Genomic DNA, 17322 nt, shown 5'->3' with positions numbered 1-17322 from the left:
TTTTTTCTATTAATCACACAAATATACATAAATGTGTGATGTGTGGTGAACACATTTTTTGTCTGCTTTGAAGCTGCCATAGTGTCATGCTTAGCTATATTAGTGGCAAAATCTTCACCCATGAACTTCAAAGACAGTAAGTTATATTGTGTGGGAAGAGGTAGGAAATAATAAACAATATTGGGATATTCATGAGGTTCACCGTTGTCTGCGCGTTACAGTAATGTGCTGCAGCTGCTGCTGCTTCTTTCTTGGCAATACCAAGAACAGGGTAGGGTGATAGGCGAGATGCTTCTTGGAGCTGCCTAGGAATATGATGCAAATAATAAGACTTTTTTAATATTTAAAGGGACTCGGTAGAAATCCCCTGCCCTCTGCTAAGGATGGATGCTTCTCTGCTGAGGAGGGACAGGCTGATGGGAGTGTTCCTGGGCTGCCAAACAAGCTTCTCTTGTAGTGATTTGCAAGACAGCATTAGACTCTTGTGTCCCACATAACCTCCAGTGACAAGTGAAATTGCCTCACATAGGGATGAACGTCATCTTTAATTTTAAATATGTCAACATGGAGCAATGTTGCTTTTTACAGTTTAGTAATCTGTGCTTTCTAGATCAGCACACTAATACTTGTGTCTAATCAAGTGATTTGTATTTTAAATGTCCATTAGATGTGTGATCTTGTCCCCTGTTCAGATCATCTGAATGAAGCCCAGACTGAATGGCAAGCGTGAGATTATCTGTTGAGTTGAAGGCCTCAGAATATTGATCTTTCTAAGAGGAGGACTGAAATAGACCCCAAAGTTAAAAATTTCTGTGGTCCTAACTATTTAGAATAGAGATACTCAGGTAATCCTGTAGATAATACTTTAATTTATTTTATTTTATTTTATTTTATTTTTCACTTTCCCTCTTCTTTGCCCCATTTGAATACCCTTGGCAATCTTGTTTGGAAAAGATACTCACAACCAATTAACTAGGTGTGGATATGACCCTGATTAAAGTTCATGGTTTGGTTAAAGCTGGATACATACGTAGTTCAATCTTTGTTTAGAGAATGGTGAAAGAGAAAGGGGGACATTTGGGACTGATACCAGAATTTCAGTGCCATAAAGATGTGGTCACTCCCATTATGGTCACCAGAGTCATCTAACATGTGAAAGAGCCTTTAGAGCTCACAATCAAGTACCTTAATATTGAACTAAACCTCATCCAGAGTGTCTGATTGTAACTGAATTTTTTAATATATTTTAGCAATAACACTTTAAAAAAAAGTTTGGATATCATTCTAGATACTAATTTTATAATGGTTTTAGTGTTGACTTTTATATACCACTTAACCTTTTGTCTGACTCTTCTGCTAACTGTTACTTATTTCTGGCTTTCTTTTTATCAACAGTCAATTATTCTGACTCTTTACTTGATCAGTTCATTTCTGGCTGACTACAACTGGCTAGGACTTTTTAAGCCAAAAAACTGATTTACATCTTAGAAAAGATGCAGTGTTTTGGGTATCTCCAAGGCGCCACAATCACTTAAAGCAGTTTCTGCCTTATTTTACTCATGTAATATCCCAATGAAGCAATCCTTGTTTATTTTCTCAGTTATTCTGATGTCTGGGGAAGTAATCCGCGCTGGTTTCATCTTGCATTTATCGTGTTCTATATGAAGTATAAGTTTTGCAGAAAGGAAACACATTAATTTGTCTTTGAACACTTGTGGCATTACTTATACTCCATCAGTAATGCATGTAAACAAATGAAGACAAGGCAAAAGGTGGGGTGTGCTCAAGGAATGCTCACACTATTTTCTCTGAAAGAGAAACCACCAAAAATTGGGGTGTTAAATTTGTTAGCATGTAACTGTTTCCTCTTTGACACCATGTGCATTAGATGTACTGATGATATGGTGACCTAATTTGGATGGTTTATGATTTCTCTTGCTCATGCTCTGTTACTGAAATTATTTGACTGTTTTGCTTCGTTTTGTTTCTCATGGTCTGTAGGTTCCTGACTTGCTCTATTTTTCAGATCTTACCTTCTTGAACTAATTGTATTTGTAAATTTTGTCCTACCTGTTAACCATGTGAGCTTATTTACATGGAAAGGGTATCTTATAAATTTTACATGACTTAAACAGCCCTAATCTTCTACCTGTGTTTTAAAGTCAACACCAGAATTACATTTCTTACCTAAATCATCTGTTTTACTGCCAACCATTAGGATATTATCTCCTCAAAAGTATGTCTTTTTCATACAGTTGGCAACAAACTATTTATTACTTCTGTGCCCAAGTTGCCTTATCTGGTTTTAATCTGCTCTCTTCACCTTTAGGTGTTAGGTGATGGGACTGATCCCGAGGCACAGTCACGTTACAATTAAGGCCTTGGTGTGGGGATTTGGAAGGGCTTGCATGTCTCTGCTTTTCAGTTCCTAAACCAAAATGTACACAGGAGGTAGCAGCACAGGAGTGCCTGTCACCTGCAAGCCCTTGGGCTTAAGTAACACCCTGACCAGTAAATCCATGCCCATACCTCCACCTTTTTATTTTATTTTTTTTTCCCCCCACGTTTTGCAGATCTTCATAACCAAAACTCTCCTGGAGTTCTGGCTAGGGTGGGAGGCCTGGCCTGTCCCCTCCTAGCACGCTCTCTGTGCCTCTCCTGTCCCTTCCCTTTCACGCTTGTGTGGGACTCCCCGGGCAGGTCCCTCAGCTCCCAGCGCTGTCTGCCTAGTGCCTGCCTAGAGCCCTCCGGATGGCTCCTCAACAGCCTTTAGACCATGTATTTACTTGTGATGCAAGAGGTAAGAAGCCGTGTAGAGGTCATCTCCTTGTCAGGAGAGGTTTCACCACCTTCTCCCATGACTCTTAACCACATTCTTTTCTCCACCCTTCTTCCCTGATGCTTTAACAACTACTTTTTTGTCTGGTTTGCTCCTAACACTGCAATAGGGAGCTCACAGGCAAAACGCAAGCAGAACCAAATCATTCGCAGTTGGAAATGCTCTGCTTGCTAATGGACTGCTTTGCTGTTTGGTCTACAGTTCTCATGTCATCTGTGGTTCTCATGTCTTCAGTATTTAAGAACCTGAGATGAATGTATTAATTTGTCTCTCTACTGATCTCTGTTCTCTTGTTTAAATAAGCTGCAGTTGACACAGTTGAATGGAGGCAAGTGTTTATATAAATAGAATTGTGCCTCCCTGGTTGTGAGACGGGATGAGTGCCAGCACTGCCTCTAATGTGGGACAGTGCAGTCATCAGGGTGCTCTGGCTTATTCTCAGCTGCCTCCCAGCTGATGGGAAGGGCAAATCTTGGAGAGCTCTCAGTCCTGTCTCTCTCTCCTCACTGACATAAGACTGCTCTGCTCCTCAGCCCTGGTTCGTGGGCAGCCCCGGCAGGACCAGCTCAAACAGGCCATGGCGTTTAGACTTCATGTTGGTGGTATTTGTAAGATTTGCCTGTTTTGTAATATCCCACATACATATATGCTGTGCAGCCTGGTCTCCTGTTTTTACAGCTGTTTTATATGAATTTTCTCAGGGTTTTATTGATGGGTCAATTTTGTTTGTTATCTGAGCCTCCATTTGGTTCTATAACGTGATGATATGAGTAACTTTCTGTGGAAAGTCTGATGTACATTTGCTTAAAGCCTGATCCCAGTGTCGTCTTTGCTTCTTCTGCTGCTGATCAGCCTCTGAAACTAAAAGCTTAAGAACCCTCCCTAAAACTAAGAACTGCTTTCAGTTCAAATCCAAAATACAAGCAGTTTTTCATAAAACTATAAACTACTGAGCCCTGTTTACTTCCTTTTTCTCCTTGAATTAAAAGGTCCTGGTGTCCAAGTGACTCTGTTTTTCTGTTTCTAGTAATAATATATAATACAAATGACTCCCATCCATTAGGGTGTATAGACATTTTAGGATAGCCTGATCTTTCATACATAATGTCACCATCAGAGAATGCTACTATTGTTACTTTATCTCTGTACTTCATCTGCTGACTTAACACAGTCTGCATTGTTACTCATTTGCTAATAAAGAATTTAGCTCATATTACTTTCCATCTGAGATACCATGGTGACTTCTAATATAGCAATGTATCTGTTTTCAGGTTGCTTTGTTCTCTTTTGTTCAAATCCAAAATATCCCATAGGTTTCTTGGTACAAAATGATACTGTGACAGAGGCAATACTTCTCCCCTCCAAAGTGATTTCTGACATTTTCACTGAGTCTTTGGACTTAAGGTTTAATACTTTTTTTGAATGTTTTTAATATTCTTCAGCTTTCTAGTGAAGGGGTATTATATAGTTTATTCAGGCAGCCTGAGTATCTATTAAAGATGCCATGGTTGTCTTCCTGGAAGTTTAGTATGCGGGGGGGAGGGAGAGGTGGTGGTGGCGGTGTGGTTTTTTGGGGTTTTTGTTTGTTTGTTTGTTTGTTTTTTAATTCAGCGTACTTACTGTAATACCCCTAGGAAATTACTTATTCTATAAAAGATAAGGAAATACTATACGAATAGATAGGATTGCAAAAACATATAACGAAATGTTGGTGCTTTTTTTTATTTGTTTCTTGTGGTGCTGAAACGTTTGGGAAGTTAAACCAAGAAGGATATACGGCCTCTTTTTCTAACTTTACCTTTCTCCTTCTAATCGAGTTTGTATATTCCCCTCTGAACAGCTGCATAGGTACCACGTCAACTCCTAGTTAATCAGTGGATTTCAGTATGAAAGACTTTCTTTTTGGATTTGGGGAGTGTCGTTTTATGTAGGAGAGGTGCTTGTTATATATCATAGAAAACATATTACAACTTAAGACAGCTGCTGTCTGGCCTAGTTGAGTCTTCATACTGCTGTTTGAACAACGGTGCAATAACCTCCTTTAGTAGGAAACCCTGGAAAAATTCCTCCCCTGCATGGCAAGCGTTGACATCCTTCACTGAAACAGTGAGTCTGTATTGAGGCTTGGGGTACTGAAAGGGGCATGTCTTTAGATTGCCGATTTTTCTGAGCCCTTTTCATGAACAAATGAATTTTTAATAATGTTGAAAGAGCGAGACAGTGGACTTAGAAGACAAATATGAATGTTATTGAAGATGATGTTTCTGCTTAAAAGACTCAGAGCTTCATACACAGAACCCCAGAGCTTATTCAAATTCTTTCTTAGTATGTAGTATTTAAATTTTTTCCTTTTCCTAGTAGAAGAAGGGAAACATCAGTGAGCTGTATGCTGTTAGTATTTTAGGATTATGGAGGTGCAAGCAGACCAGACCAGAGTCTGATTTATGCTGCTTTGTGTTGATCCTCTACAGCTCATTTCCTAGCAGCAGATAGAGTACAAAAGGCAGGGCTGGAAATGAAACATCAGAAGATGGGCTCTGCACTTTTGGAAGATCTTTTAGTCAGAGCAGCTCTGCACTGACAGGTCCATCCGCTTTGCATCTTTCCAGTGTCAGGAGGGAGATAAGACAGAAAACCACACAAATGCAGAATTGAGATTTTACACTTTGGCTCATCCTCTTCTCTCTGCTGACTGACAAAGCCTCCATGATTTCTTGTTCCGCCTATAGGCATTCAGGGGCGGATGTCTGGAAGCTTGTACTAAACGGACTGGCAACCCCTTACTCTGAGGTTAAGCATGCACGAAACTGAATTGTTTCTTCCTTCTTCCAAGTCATTGCTTGTCCTGTTGGCAGGGCATGGAGGAAAGCTAGCCATGCTCTTGCTGCTGCTCCTCTACTTTGTGGAGAGCAGAACTTAAGAATCTGCCAATTTGGGGACAAAAAATACTATCTAAAGCACTGTACTGTAAATTATTGGAGTTTTGTAATCAAATCAACTGGCTGGCCTTGAAATCTCTGACACAGTTCTTAGGGAGGTCTTGTGTTATCTCCTTTAATATCACTGAATTAACAATTAAAATACATTTCTGACAGTATATTTAAAAATATATATTAAAAAAACCCTAACCATATAATTTATTTTATAAGCAATAATCCCTGTGTAGATAGCTGTTGTTATTTTTGCTAAACCACAGAATTTAGTATTTCTTTCTTAGTTAATATACTAGAAAAATATTTACTTGGAGATGTGATTCATTCTGACTAATGGGATCAAGCTAATTCAGACCAAAGCTGAAAAAAGAAATAAATGTAAAATTGTTTGGGATTTGCGTTTGGGTTGGTTTTTTGGTGTGTTTTTTTTTTGTTGTTGGTTTTGGTTTTTGGAATGGTAGAATGCCCTGTGTAAAATTAAGGGCAGATAGAAATTAAGATGGGACAGAAGGGAATCTGGCCTAAGCTGACCCATCTGGCTAGCACTAGCCAGTTGCCTGGAAAGGGTTGCAGCTTACGGTTTGAGTACACCTTTGCAGCTAATTAAATGAGAGATGATCGTCAATGTCAGTAGGAAATGGGGCTTTGAATCCTTGGTGTTGCATCAATAAGTGTTTTAACAGCTCCGCCATGATCTTACTTTTTAAAATATTAAAATACCTCCTCAAAAGCCAATGAAGTGTAGAACTGTATAAAGAAATAACTGGTTCATGCAGGACTTTGGTTATGTGTTTTGATTAAAAATGGAAACGAAAGAATATCAACATTTTTCTTCACTAAGATATCAGCCTGGGCTCTTAGCTGTTATGCACTGTGGAAAAAAATCGGAGGTCACCTGTCTGGAGAAATCTGCCCAGATCTGCAGATCCTGGAGGCACTTAGAGCTACCAGCGTGCTGCAACCTGAAGAATGACCTGGTCATAGCTCTTAGAGGTGATTTTTTTTTCTTGGTAGCCCAGGGCAGTCTCCTGGAGGCTGGATGTTAAGGCTAGATCAAAAACTGGCTTCCTCAATAGCAGCCTGATAAGCTTTTAAGGAACCAGCTGCAGCAGCAACGTGGGATCGGATGGTGGCCCGTGGCACCCATTCCCGGCTCCCCAGGGAACCTGCCTCCAAGTCGGGCTCCATCGAGCATCTCGATTTCATTTAGTCATTTAGAATGAAAAGTTACTGTTATTATAATATTTAGAGTTGCTCCTAGCAAGAAGCTTTTGGCCTGGAAGCCATAAATGCTTTTTTTTTTCTTTGATGACTAAAAAGAAAACTTCATATTTTCCCCCTGAAAATACTAAGGAAAATTCCTTCTTTAAAATGAGATGTATCGAAACCGTGCGTGTAGGCTGTGGGGACATCTGCTGGGGTGCTGGGAGATGGCCGACTTCAAAATCTGTATCGACAGTGGAATGATTCGAGCATGAATATGCCAAAAATTGTTACTATTGCGACATTCTCTTGAGGCTGAGGATTTCACGTTTTACCCGCAGAGGCAACCAGGTACCCATATCACAGCATTTCCGTGCTAATCGCTCTAGGAGAACACTTAAGGCCCGTATAAGCACATCCAGACATAACACTCTTAATTTAAAAACTCTGTATTTTGGTCATGTAAGAAAATCTGTAGAAGAGGATAAATCTCTGGAAATCCCTTGTAATCATGGGTGAGCCAAGAGGAGCTGGTGCCCAGTGAGGCAGAGCAGCTCAGTCAGCCCCGACCACAAAACAGCCTTTTGCGGCTTCCTCCGGGACCCTCGGGTGGAAGCGCTCCTCTTGCAGCTGGAAAGGAAAAATGGCCCGTCTGCCTGCCAGCTCTTGTGGTGGTTCTCCGAGGACCAGTAGAGGAGCTTCGGTGGTGGGACTGGCATAGCCAGCAAGCTGCCCACGAGCCAGCTGTGTGTCCTGGTGGCCAAGAAGGCCCATGGGACGCTGGGGGGGATTAGGAGCAGCGTGGCCAGCAGGTCGAGGGAGGTTTTGAGGGAGGTTATCGTCCCCCTCTGCTCTGCCCTGGTGAGGCCACACCTGGAGTGCTGTGTCCAGTCCTGGGCTCCCCAGTTCACGGGAGACAGGGAACTGCTGGAGAGGGCCCAGCGGGGGGCTATGAAGATGGTGAGGGGACTGGAGCATCTCCCTTGTGAGGAAAGGCTGAGAGAGACGGGGCTGTGTAGCCTGGAGAGGAGAAGACTGGGAGGGGATCTGGTCAATGTCTACAGATACCTTAAGGGCGAGTGTCCAGAGGACGGGGCCAGGCTCCTTGCAGTGGTGCCCAGGACAGGACAAGGGGCAACAGGCACAAACGGCAACACAAGAGGTTCCACCTGAATATGAGGAAGAACTTCATTTTGATGGTGGCAGAGCACTGGGACAGGCTGCCCAGAGAGGCTGTGGGGTCTCCTTCTCTGCAGACATTCAAAACCTGCCTGGACGTGACTGTGCGACCTGCTGTAGGTGAAGCTGCTTTAGCAGGGGGCTGGATGAGATGATCTCTGGAGGTCCCTTCCCACCCTGACCATGCTGTGATTCTGTGATAGCCACATACTGCCGTATCACAGAATTGTGGTCTGAAATGTAGCATCAGGTTTCTCATTTTTGTTAAAATTAAGGAAAAATGCAAATTCCAGCTTGAATGCAATAGTATGCACAGACTTGAGCCAAAATTGTCAAGTTCGTAGACTTTGGTGGAATTGTGGAATGAGTTCTGTTCCAGTACTTCAGTATAGTCTCAATTAACTTGCTAAAATTAAGGAAACTTTCATCTTATCAGCTGGAAAAGATGTGGCTGGGGAGATGGTAAGTATTCGCTCTGGCTATCTGGTCAAAATTACATTTAGCAGTCTATTTTCCTCATGTAGTTGCCTATATATATCTGTATAATCTGCTTCTTGCTGTCTGAAATTGTAAATGTTTGAGGGGCTGGCACCACCTTCTAGATCTGTGTTTGAAAAGTGCCTTTGTAGTGATGTTTTTGGCAGGCAAGAGAATAAAATGAGGGGTGGAGGTGCATGCATTTTAAACTCTTTTGCTGAAATTCTCAGATGCCTGTGTACAGGCGGAGGTCCACATATTTAGACAACTAATAGAATTTTCACAGCTTCTGGCCACTCCTTGCCCTGCACTCCGTGTTACTTACACTGAGCTCAAATCCTGTTTGCAGCCCAGTCGATGTCAATGATACTCTGTAGCTGGTTTTCCTGCATCTATCGTATTCCATTTGGAAACCTTGTTGGGCATTGATGGGTGGAAATTGCTGGTGTAGATCAAGACGAAAGTTGTTTTACAGCTGAGTCAATTTTATTAATGCAAAAACGGTGCACCAGACATCTGGTTAGAATTATTTTTATTCCGCCCTTAAGAATGAATGACTTCAATATGAGAAATATGGAACAAAACATAGGCTTCCCTATAGTCTATATTCCCCCCCCCCCCCCCCCCGTATAGTCTCTATACTTTTAGACAAGAGCAAAGCTGGAAAAGCTAGGAGAAACTATTTTTATTTTGCTAAGTTACAAATCTACTCCCCGCCCTGGCACATCTGTACTGTTTGCTATATAGATACACTTATACTTTGTCATTATTAACTTCAAGCGTTTGACCAAATATTAACAGGTAAAACAGCTTTAAGAATGCTTCAAAGAAGAAATTAATGATGCTTTCATAGAATTGTTAATATAGTGTTTTCTACAGCGGTTACAAATTTAAAGTAAAAATACTGAATTTAATTTACCTACTGCTTAGAGAAATGAATTAATCCTAAATTTTATTAAGCATGTTAGCTGTATGCAGTGTAACTTTGTCTAATGTGTTATTTGGTGCTAAGACACAGAAGTAGAAATGAAAATAGGACATGTTAAACCAGATACTTTGTAAACTGATTATCCCAGGATATTAGGTTCCATTAGTAATAAGTATTTTTTCCTTTTTTTCCTTACTCAGGGGCGTGCCTCATTAACATCTGAGAAACAACGTTTTGCCCATGAACATGGTGAAATGAAAAATCTAGAAGATATTGTTAAAGATATAAAACCATCTGTGCTAATAGGTAATTTCTTTTACTTTAAAGCAATGACCTTATTCTTTGTTGGAAAAAAACGGGGATGTGGCTCTGTCTGAAGACAAGATCAGGTTCCTCTGAAGAGAGTTTACCTTTGTGTGTTTTTAGAAAACACTAGGTGCATAATGGACCCTATTAAGCAACTGAACAAATAGTAACTATGCAAGCATGTAAGACTGCTTTCACTCCAAGCCATCCTTTTTACAGGGGGAATAATCTGAGTTAGTTAAACATCTGATGGAGAACCTGATCGCCTTCCTAAATTACTTCTGATTTAACGTGGATGGTGTAATACAAATAACCTCAGACAAACTGAGAAAATGGAGCTGAGCGTATATAAGGCATGCAAATATGAGCATGCTGTATCTGAATCTTCTTTTCCCTCATATTTAGGTCCTTAGCCAACAGTCCTTTGTGCAGACCAAAACACAGATTTTACAAACACTTTTTCTTTTGCAAAAGCTGTGGGATTATGATCTCAGTAAACGATTGCTCAAGTCTCTGCAGTTTGGTTGTTATATTTCAGTGACAGTTTCAGGAGTGAACTGCAAGTACTCTTGAATCATTTTTTTCTAATATTTAAGACTTGAAAATTAATCTATCTAGCTAGTAAAATCATTCTTCAAATGCTGGAAAATCTGAAATGCCACAGTGAAAATTATCCTCTTTTTTTTTTTTTAAGTAAAAAATTATTTTAAGAGCTACCTTTTCATCTTGGTCCTTCTTCAATAAAATCTGCTTTTGACAATGATCATGAATGAGGTAAACGAAGCTTCTCTTTTTCTATGCTACATAAAGATATGATTGCAAGACAGAGACCATGTAGTCTAGAGTATTTACTTAGTAGAATACAAGGCTGAAAAAGCTAGTGGGACAGAAGAATGGATTGACTGAGCTGAGATATGTGTCTACATAAAGGTGTGTGGATGCTTACGGATAATTTGCTGTCATTAAATATGTATGTTTATTGTGTGTCATTTTTATATATAAACTTATGCGGCACTTTCCCTCAAGGTCACTTTCTCCTTTCCGTACTGCATAATGAAGGCTTTTCCAACAGAAACAGCAATGAAAATTAATACTGGGTTTTTTTTGGTTGGGTGTCTAGTCATTCAGTATCTTCCTCTGCACAGCAGGAGTCATAGGAAAATATGTTGATAGTCCTCCCAGTGTTTTACTTGACTGTCTTAACAAATCCTCTTGTATACTTCGTTGCCTGTGATGGCTCAAAGGAAAGTTATTTTAGATTGACCCAATATAAGAAATTGCAATTTTAAAAAGAATAACAAAAAAGAGATAGTCAGTGAGATTGTTCGGAGTGTTTTATTTTAACTTTATATCTGAAGATAGCTGTCGTTCTTACTATTGGCTGTCCAGAAGCAGTTTTAGAAGACGTTAAACATTTGGCAACTGCAGAATTAACCAGAAACTAAGGTCTATAACCCTGCTTTTGAAACTGGGATGCAGTGTGGAAAGCGGGAGTGGGGTGCCAGGCACTGGGGAGGAGGCTGCCTTGTCTGCAAGCCAGGTGAGAGGGGCCTCCCTGAAAATAAAGATCCTTAGTTTTACTGCAAGGTCTGTTTACCTGTTTTCCACGGAAGATATGGAGAGCAAGAAACTGATCCTTGGCTTGCCAGCTCTTGTAGGTTGGGCAGAAAGACAGGTGTACTTGGCATCTCAAAAACATCACACACACCCCTTTTTGGTTGTGAAACATCTGAGGTCCAAGATGTGATACTGGCTACGTGTCTGCCATGCAGCAGAATCCAACCTAAGTTAGACACTTTCATATGGCAAGACGGGCATTTAGTCCCTGTGAAAAGCATTTGTAAGTGTGGACAGTATGGAGAACAGAAAAGCATCCCTGGTGGGATGGAAAGGGATGTATTAAAAAAAATAATTGTTGCTGTCAGGGAAGCCTTAGACTCAAAATTGGGATTATTCATCAGCTGAGGCTGGAGATGAAAAAAAATGATGACCTATGGAAGGCAGAAACTTTACTCATTACGCCAGAAAAAAACCCCAACAAATCTGACGCACTGGATTTGGGAGAAACTGTCAAGTCTGTTGCATGAGCCATCAGGAGCCAGAGTTGCACCTACCTATCTATTCCTTGTTGGGCTTACCTACAGGTTGGGTGATACATTTCTATTTTATTTAAAGGGTCTTGAGAAAAGTAATTGAGAAATTCACCAAACTATACAGTGGTGAATGGGTTCTGTCTTATGTTAGGGATAATACTGAAGTTTCACTGTTGCAAAATCTTTTGTACAAAACTTCATTTTAACTATGTTAGGAAAAAGATTGAACTCCATTTTAAAGAGGGAGGTATGCAGTAAAAAGAGCTCTGTTCTTTTAAAGGTGACATGCATGTCTTACCTTGAACTGATTTCATTTGTCTGCTTGTTATGTGTGTGTTTTTCTTTAGGAGTTGCTGCAATTGGTGGTGCTTTTACGAAACAAATTCTTCAGGATATGGCTGCTTTAAACAAACATCCTATTATTTTTGCTCTCAGCAATCCCACCAGCAAAGCAGAATGCACTGCTGAGCAGTGTTACAAATATACAGAGGTAAACAAAGCTTAACATCCCTTCAGTATATGTAGTGAAAAGTAAATCTGAAATAAAATTTAAAATGAGAGAAGGACAGAGGGTGGAGTAGCAAGTACTAATCATGTCTCTGTGCGTAGATAAAATGAGTTAAGTAACAGGTTTTTCAGATTTTATCAAGACAATTTCACTGAAGTCAATACATGCTTGCACCCTCATAAAAACATTGCACAGCTTTTATTGGTGTCAGGCAAGACTTAAAATGTTTATTATAACCGAAGCATCAGTAACTGTCAATCATTAAAGCCTTATGCCTGTTTTTGAACAGTACCACTTTGTGTAATATAGACACACAGTGGCGTGCTTTCATTTGATATTTTTAAAATACTCTTTAGGATAGAAACTTTAAAAATAATTCTCTATTAAGAACTGGGGTAACTCACCTTACAAAGATGTCTATTATGGAAACATAGGGAAAATTAAGACAACTGCGCTTGCTTATTTATTACTGTATTATAGAAGTTCTAATGAACACATTGCTCTGTAATTCAGTCTAGAATTTGAAATGGATGAGTACTTGACTGTGTGTGTTTCATAGCGGATTGTGTTTGGATTTCTTGTCAAATCGAGGGCAGTTTGAGTGACAGTTTCACAGCGTTTAAAAGACAAATTTAGCATGCGCATTCCCCGGTGCACAATTACAGCGCAATGCAAGAGCCAGGGAAGCCGCCTACGTAAAGGGTTGGTTATAGCGAGTAATGACATCTGGTAGGCAGAGCAAAAGACGCACTGAAGTTATTTGATCTGTCACCAAAACATATAATAATCCCTCCATGATAATACTGCATGACACCAAACCAAACACAGTATTCTTCTGAAGAGCCGAATAGCAACAGTGGCATATTTTAAAATGCACGTTTCCAGTTCTCTAAAATAGGCATAGATACTTCTGATACAAAATGTCTCTGAAGTATTTCAGAGTGACATTTATCACTTCAGCATGCTAGCATAAATAAAAGCTGCTTTTCTTCCTCATCTACATTCACTGCTTAAATCTGAGGGTGCTCCCTCCCCAGCAAGGCAAGAGCCAGGGGACTCTGGGCTGCGGACATGGAGCCTGCGCAGTGTCACTCGCCTCCCGAGTCCAAAACCTCATTGCCTGCTGTAGAAATTACTTCTCTCTCCCCATGTATCGGGAATAACCAGGGGAGAACAAGTAGCGCTGAGAGTGAGTCACCTCTGAGGTGTCTCTTCTGCCACCCTGGAACGGCACTCGATGGTGCTGGCATCTGCTCCCATCAGGGGAACACTGAGACTCCGTCGGACTTGCAGCTCCCTGACAGCCCATCTTTTGGTACTCCGATGATATGACAACTCTGAACACGCATGCTACTGAATGATACCAGGCCTAATATTCCTCTTAGCCTCTACCAACATGAGCCCTGTTGGCACTTCTGGGCCACCCCTCAGGCCTCCGTCCCTCCCTGCAGCTGCCTGATGTGTGCTGTGTGCCAGCGTGGAGCTGCACCTCTGTTTGGGTCCTGGGAAGAGGTATAGAGGTCCCCCACGAACTACAGTATCAACTGAGTAAGAGCCAGTTCTCTCATCCTCAGGACAAGTGTTACGGTGTAACTTGTATCCAATACAGCTAAATTCTCAAAGTCCCCAAAACAGGCTGGCTCTTCCATCCCGCCTCCTGGCACTGGTCGGGGCAGGGTGCCTGGGCCCTGTCAGCCACAGTGCTACACGGCACTCCCCAAAAATCTGCTGGGAAACAGTCTTATGGTTTATCAGTACCGGATGGTCACATGCCAATGTGCCCTCACCCTGCTCAGGATATCACAAAGAGGGGAACCACAAGGTCCTGGCAGAGGAGGTCCCATCACCAACTTGTGCTGTAGGTTGCACCATGGGATGACATTTCTGGGAGATGCAAGCTCTGCCCCATTCTGTTGAGCTGTGGGGTGGGCGCAAGGGCCTGAGTTGAAGAGATTGGGAGGAGCAGAGAGCTCTGCCTGCCCACAGCTCCTCAGAAACTGCCCCATCCAAAAATGCAACATTTAGTGGCCTTAGTGTTATTTTTGTGGGTGATCTGTTGATGGGGAAATAATACAGTAGCATCACCCATTTTTACCATGCCAGTGTTGTCCACTTGGGGTTTTACAGCTCCAGCTGTATACCTTTTTCCCATGTACCCTTCTTCTGGCATGGACACACAAAGTGAATAATAAGAGCTGGCTTTCAGTTTCTCCTCTTCTAGATTGTATGGATGGCTCCTACCTGAACAAGGCAGCCATTATGGTCTGACATCAGATAGCCACGGAGAATCGCCCTCTAGGATCAGCATCCTGATGTTCTTGAAACATAGTCAAATAGCCCTAACACCCTCTCGTAAGACATCTAAAGAGCTGCAACCCAGCTTCCACCGTGGTAGATATTTAAAAGGACGTGTGAAATAGTTCAACAGCATCCTCTCAACTAACGTGCTTTCTTTGGCTTTCTCGTTACAATTTAGGGACGTGGCATTTTTGCCAGTGGAAGTCCTTTTGATCCTGTCACTCTTCCAAGCGGACAAACTCTCTATCCTGGACAGGGTAACAATTCCTATGTGTTCCCAGGAGTTGCCCTAGGCGTTATTTCATGTGGACTGAAACATATTGGCGAGGATGTGTTCCTCACGACCGCTGAGGTACTGTATTAAAAATCATTTAATTCCTTAATTTAGTAACTTAGTAATAATGAACAATTAAACTGAAATAGCTAAACTTTATCTTTAAAATTGGAAAAATAGTGCTTTCAGTGTAAGGTCTTTATTTGCTAGGTATGTTGTATGTTGTTTTTTATAAATTCTAATTTATATTCTAATTTATAATGTAGCTCTAATTTATAATTATAAAAATTATAAATTAACAAGTTATTTTTAGATAGTTAATACTTGGTCCAAGGGTCATCTGACAAACTTCACTTGTCAAGCGAGACGGACTTCGGTACTTTGTTACCACAGGTGAATACGTGTATGTACAGTTTGCATACATGTGCACATAGGTTTGATTTTAGATTGAAAGGAATTCTATTTCGAAGGTGGTAGCTTTGGGGTGACTTTTGTGTGTGTTTTGCTTGCAAAAATTGTTTTAGTTCCTTTTAGCTTTTTGCTAGTTTTGAGTAAAGCTCTTGGCATGTTTTTTTGTGGACCTCCCTTTCAACAGCAAGTGGAAAGGGCTTTGTTGCCTTGTGGTTTCCTGCACCATGGTTCTCCACAATTGCCATGTTATTCTTCCCATTTTCTTTCCTGTCCTTTTCTGCACTGGTTCTTTTCTTTCTTCAGGCAATTTTTTATGATTTGTTCTGACACTATCCAACACGTGAGCTCTCCTCCTTTATTTCCGCTCTGTGGGCCAGAGATGAACAGAGCAAACTTTTGGTTCTGGAAGCTGTTCACCACCCACTTCCAGTGATTGTTCAAAATCCGACATCCACTGTCATATATTACGATATCATAAATGCATAGGATTGCATCTTCAGCATATGTGGAAGAAGAATCTGGCCCTTATTATTTTAGAATCCCTTATTCAAACAAAATAAATTACGAGCAGTGAGTAAAATCAAATGCTTAGCGTGTTTTGTTTTGTTTTACAAAAAATCTCTCCAAACGGTAAGTCCATCTTTCTGTAGCTGTTTCTCACTTAATAAAATTGTAATTTTCTGTGCTTTTCTGGGTCCATCATCTCTGCTCCCCATCTGCTATAGTGCCATTGCACCCTTACCACTCCTGGCTCTGACCCTTTCCTTCTCCTCCTCTTCCTGCTCTTTCCTGGGGTTCCTGTCTCCTCCGTTGCCTCCATTGGTTCTGCTCTTGGCTGGCTCCAAGATCAACATAATGAGCCTCATAGACTCAGCTTCCTTCTATCCAGAGTGACGGAGGTTATCCCTGCTGAAGCTGCTGGCTACTTATCTCCCAAGAATGTGTTCCCAAGCTCATCCTGCTCAGAGGGAGCCCAGGTTCAGTGATTAGAAAGCCCTAAGCAGTGCATGATGGTCTGACCATGTCCATCCACAGTCGTTAAAAGCCTGATGCTTTCTGGGTTTTTTAAAGGGTACAGAAATAAGGAAGAAGGCTACCCTCAGTGTACTAAGTTAACTCTAACTGACCTAGGTTCATTTCAGTAGTAATTTCTACCCGGTCCAGTTCGTACCAATTACCATCCACAGAACTTCATGAAAGTGCAGCATCTTGATCTTCAAAGAAGCTGTGTAAGTACACTTGGGAATACATGGGTAATGTAGGTAACCCACAGGGGAAGCCTTAAAGCAATGAAATTAGCAACTATTGTGGAACAATTACCAAAAACAAACAAACAAACAAACAAAAAAAAAAAAAAGGAAAAATAAAAGCTATGCCAGTTAGCAGAAGTGAGAATGCCTGACTCAACTCTTGCAGTTTCTCCAAGGGATATCGCATTCCAGATTCTTGCTTCTTGTGTCCTCTTCGTGGATTAAAGGGAAAAAAATGGTCCTTTACAATCACTCAGAGGCAACTGATAGGCAACATGATCCTATGACTGGCAGCCTGTCATATGAAGCTTTCTTAAAGGGTGGGCACTTGCATGCTGCTCTTGCTGGATTTTGGAAGGTTTTTTTAACGTGCATACTGTGGCATCTTTAAAAAAGTTTGCCAGCAGCTTGCCCTCTATAAGACAGACATTCACAGTTTCCATCTTTAAAATTAGTAAAAAGTCCAGACTGTCTCCACTGGCTTTAACCATCTTAGGAGGGCAATGATCCATCTCATAAGTCTTTGGGTAATTATATCCTCCTTTTAAATCCTCCCCTGTAATTTCAGTTGGATACAGTGATCCTCACTTGCTGGTCTAAACTGCTGTGTTAAACAGTTGTCT

At 41.1% G+C, this 17322-nt stretch overlaps 1 protein-coding gene across 1 annotated transcript in view; it reads left to right on the top strand.

Annotated features, from left to right (window-relative positions):
- Positions 1-17322, top strand: part of ME1 (malic enzyme 1) — a 185098-nt gene that overhangs the window by 160053 nt on the left and 7723 nt on the right. Inside the window, exons 10-12 of the mRNA XM_037391683.1 lie at positions 9760-9865; positions 12306-12448; positions 14943-15116. Of these exons, the coding sequence (XP_037247580.1) occupies positions 9760-9865; positions 12306-12448; positions 14943-15116 (423 nt within the window). The remainder of the gene's footprint in view (positions 1-9759; positions 9866-12305; positions 12449-14942; positions 15117-17322) is intronic.

Source organism: Falco rusticolus, chromosome 6 (assembly GCF_015220075.1).
Source record: "Falco rusticolus isolate bFalRus1 chromosome 6, bFalRus1.pri, whole genome shotgun sequence".
Taxonomy (NCBI): domain Eukaryota; kingdom Metazoa; phylum Chordata; class Aves; order Falconiformes; family Falconidae; genus Falco; species Falco rusticolus.
Note: the sequence above shows the minus strand (reverse complement) of the source record. Positions and strands in the feature narration are given on the sequence as shown.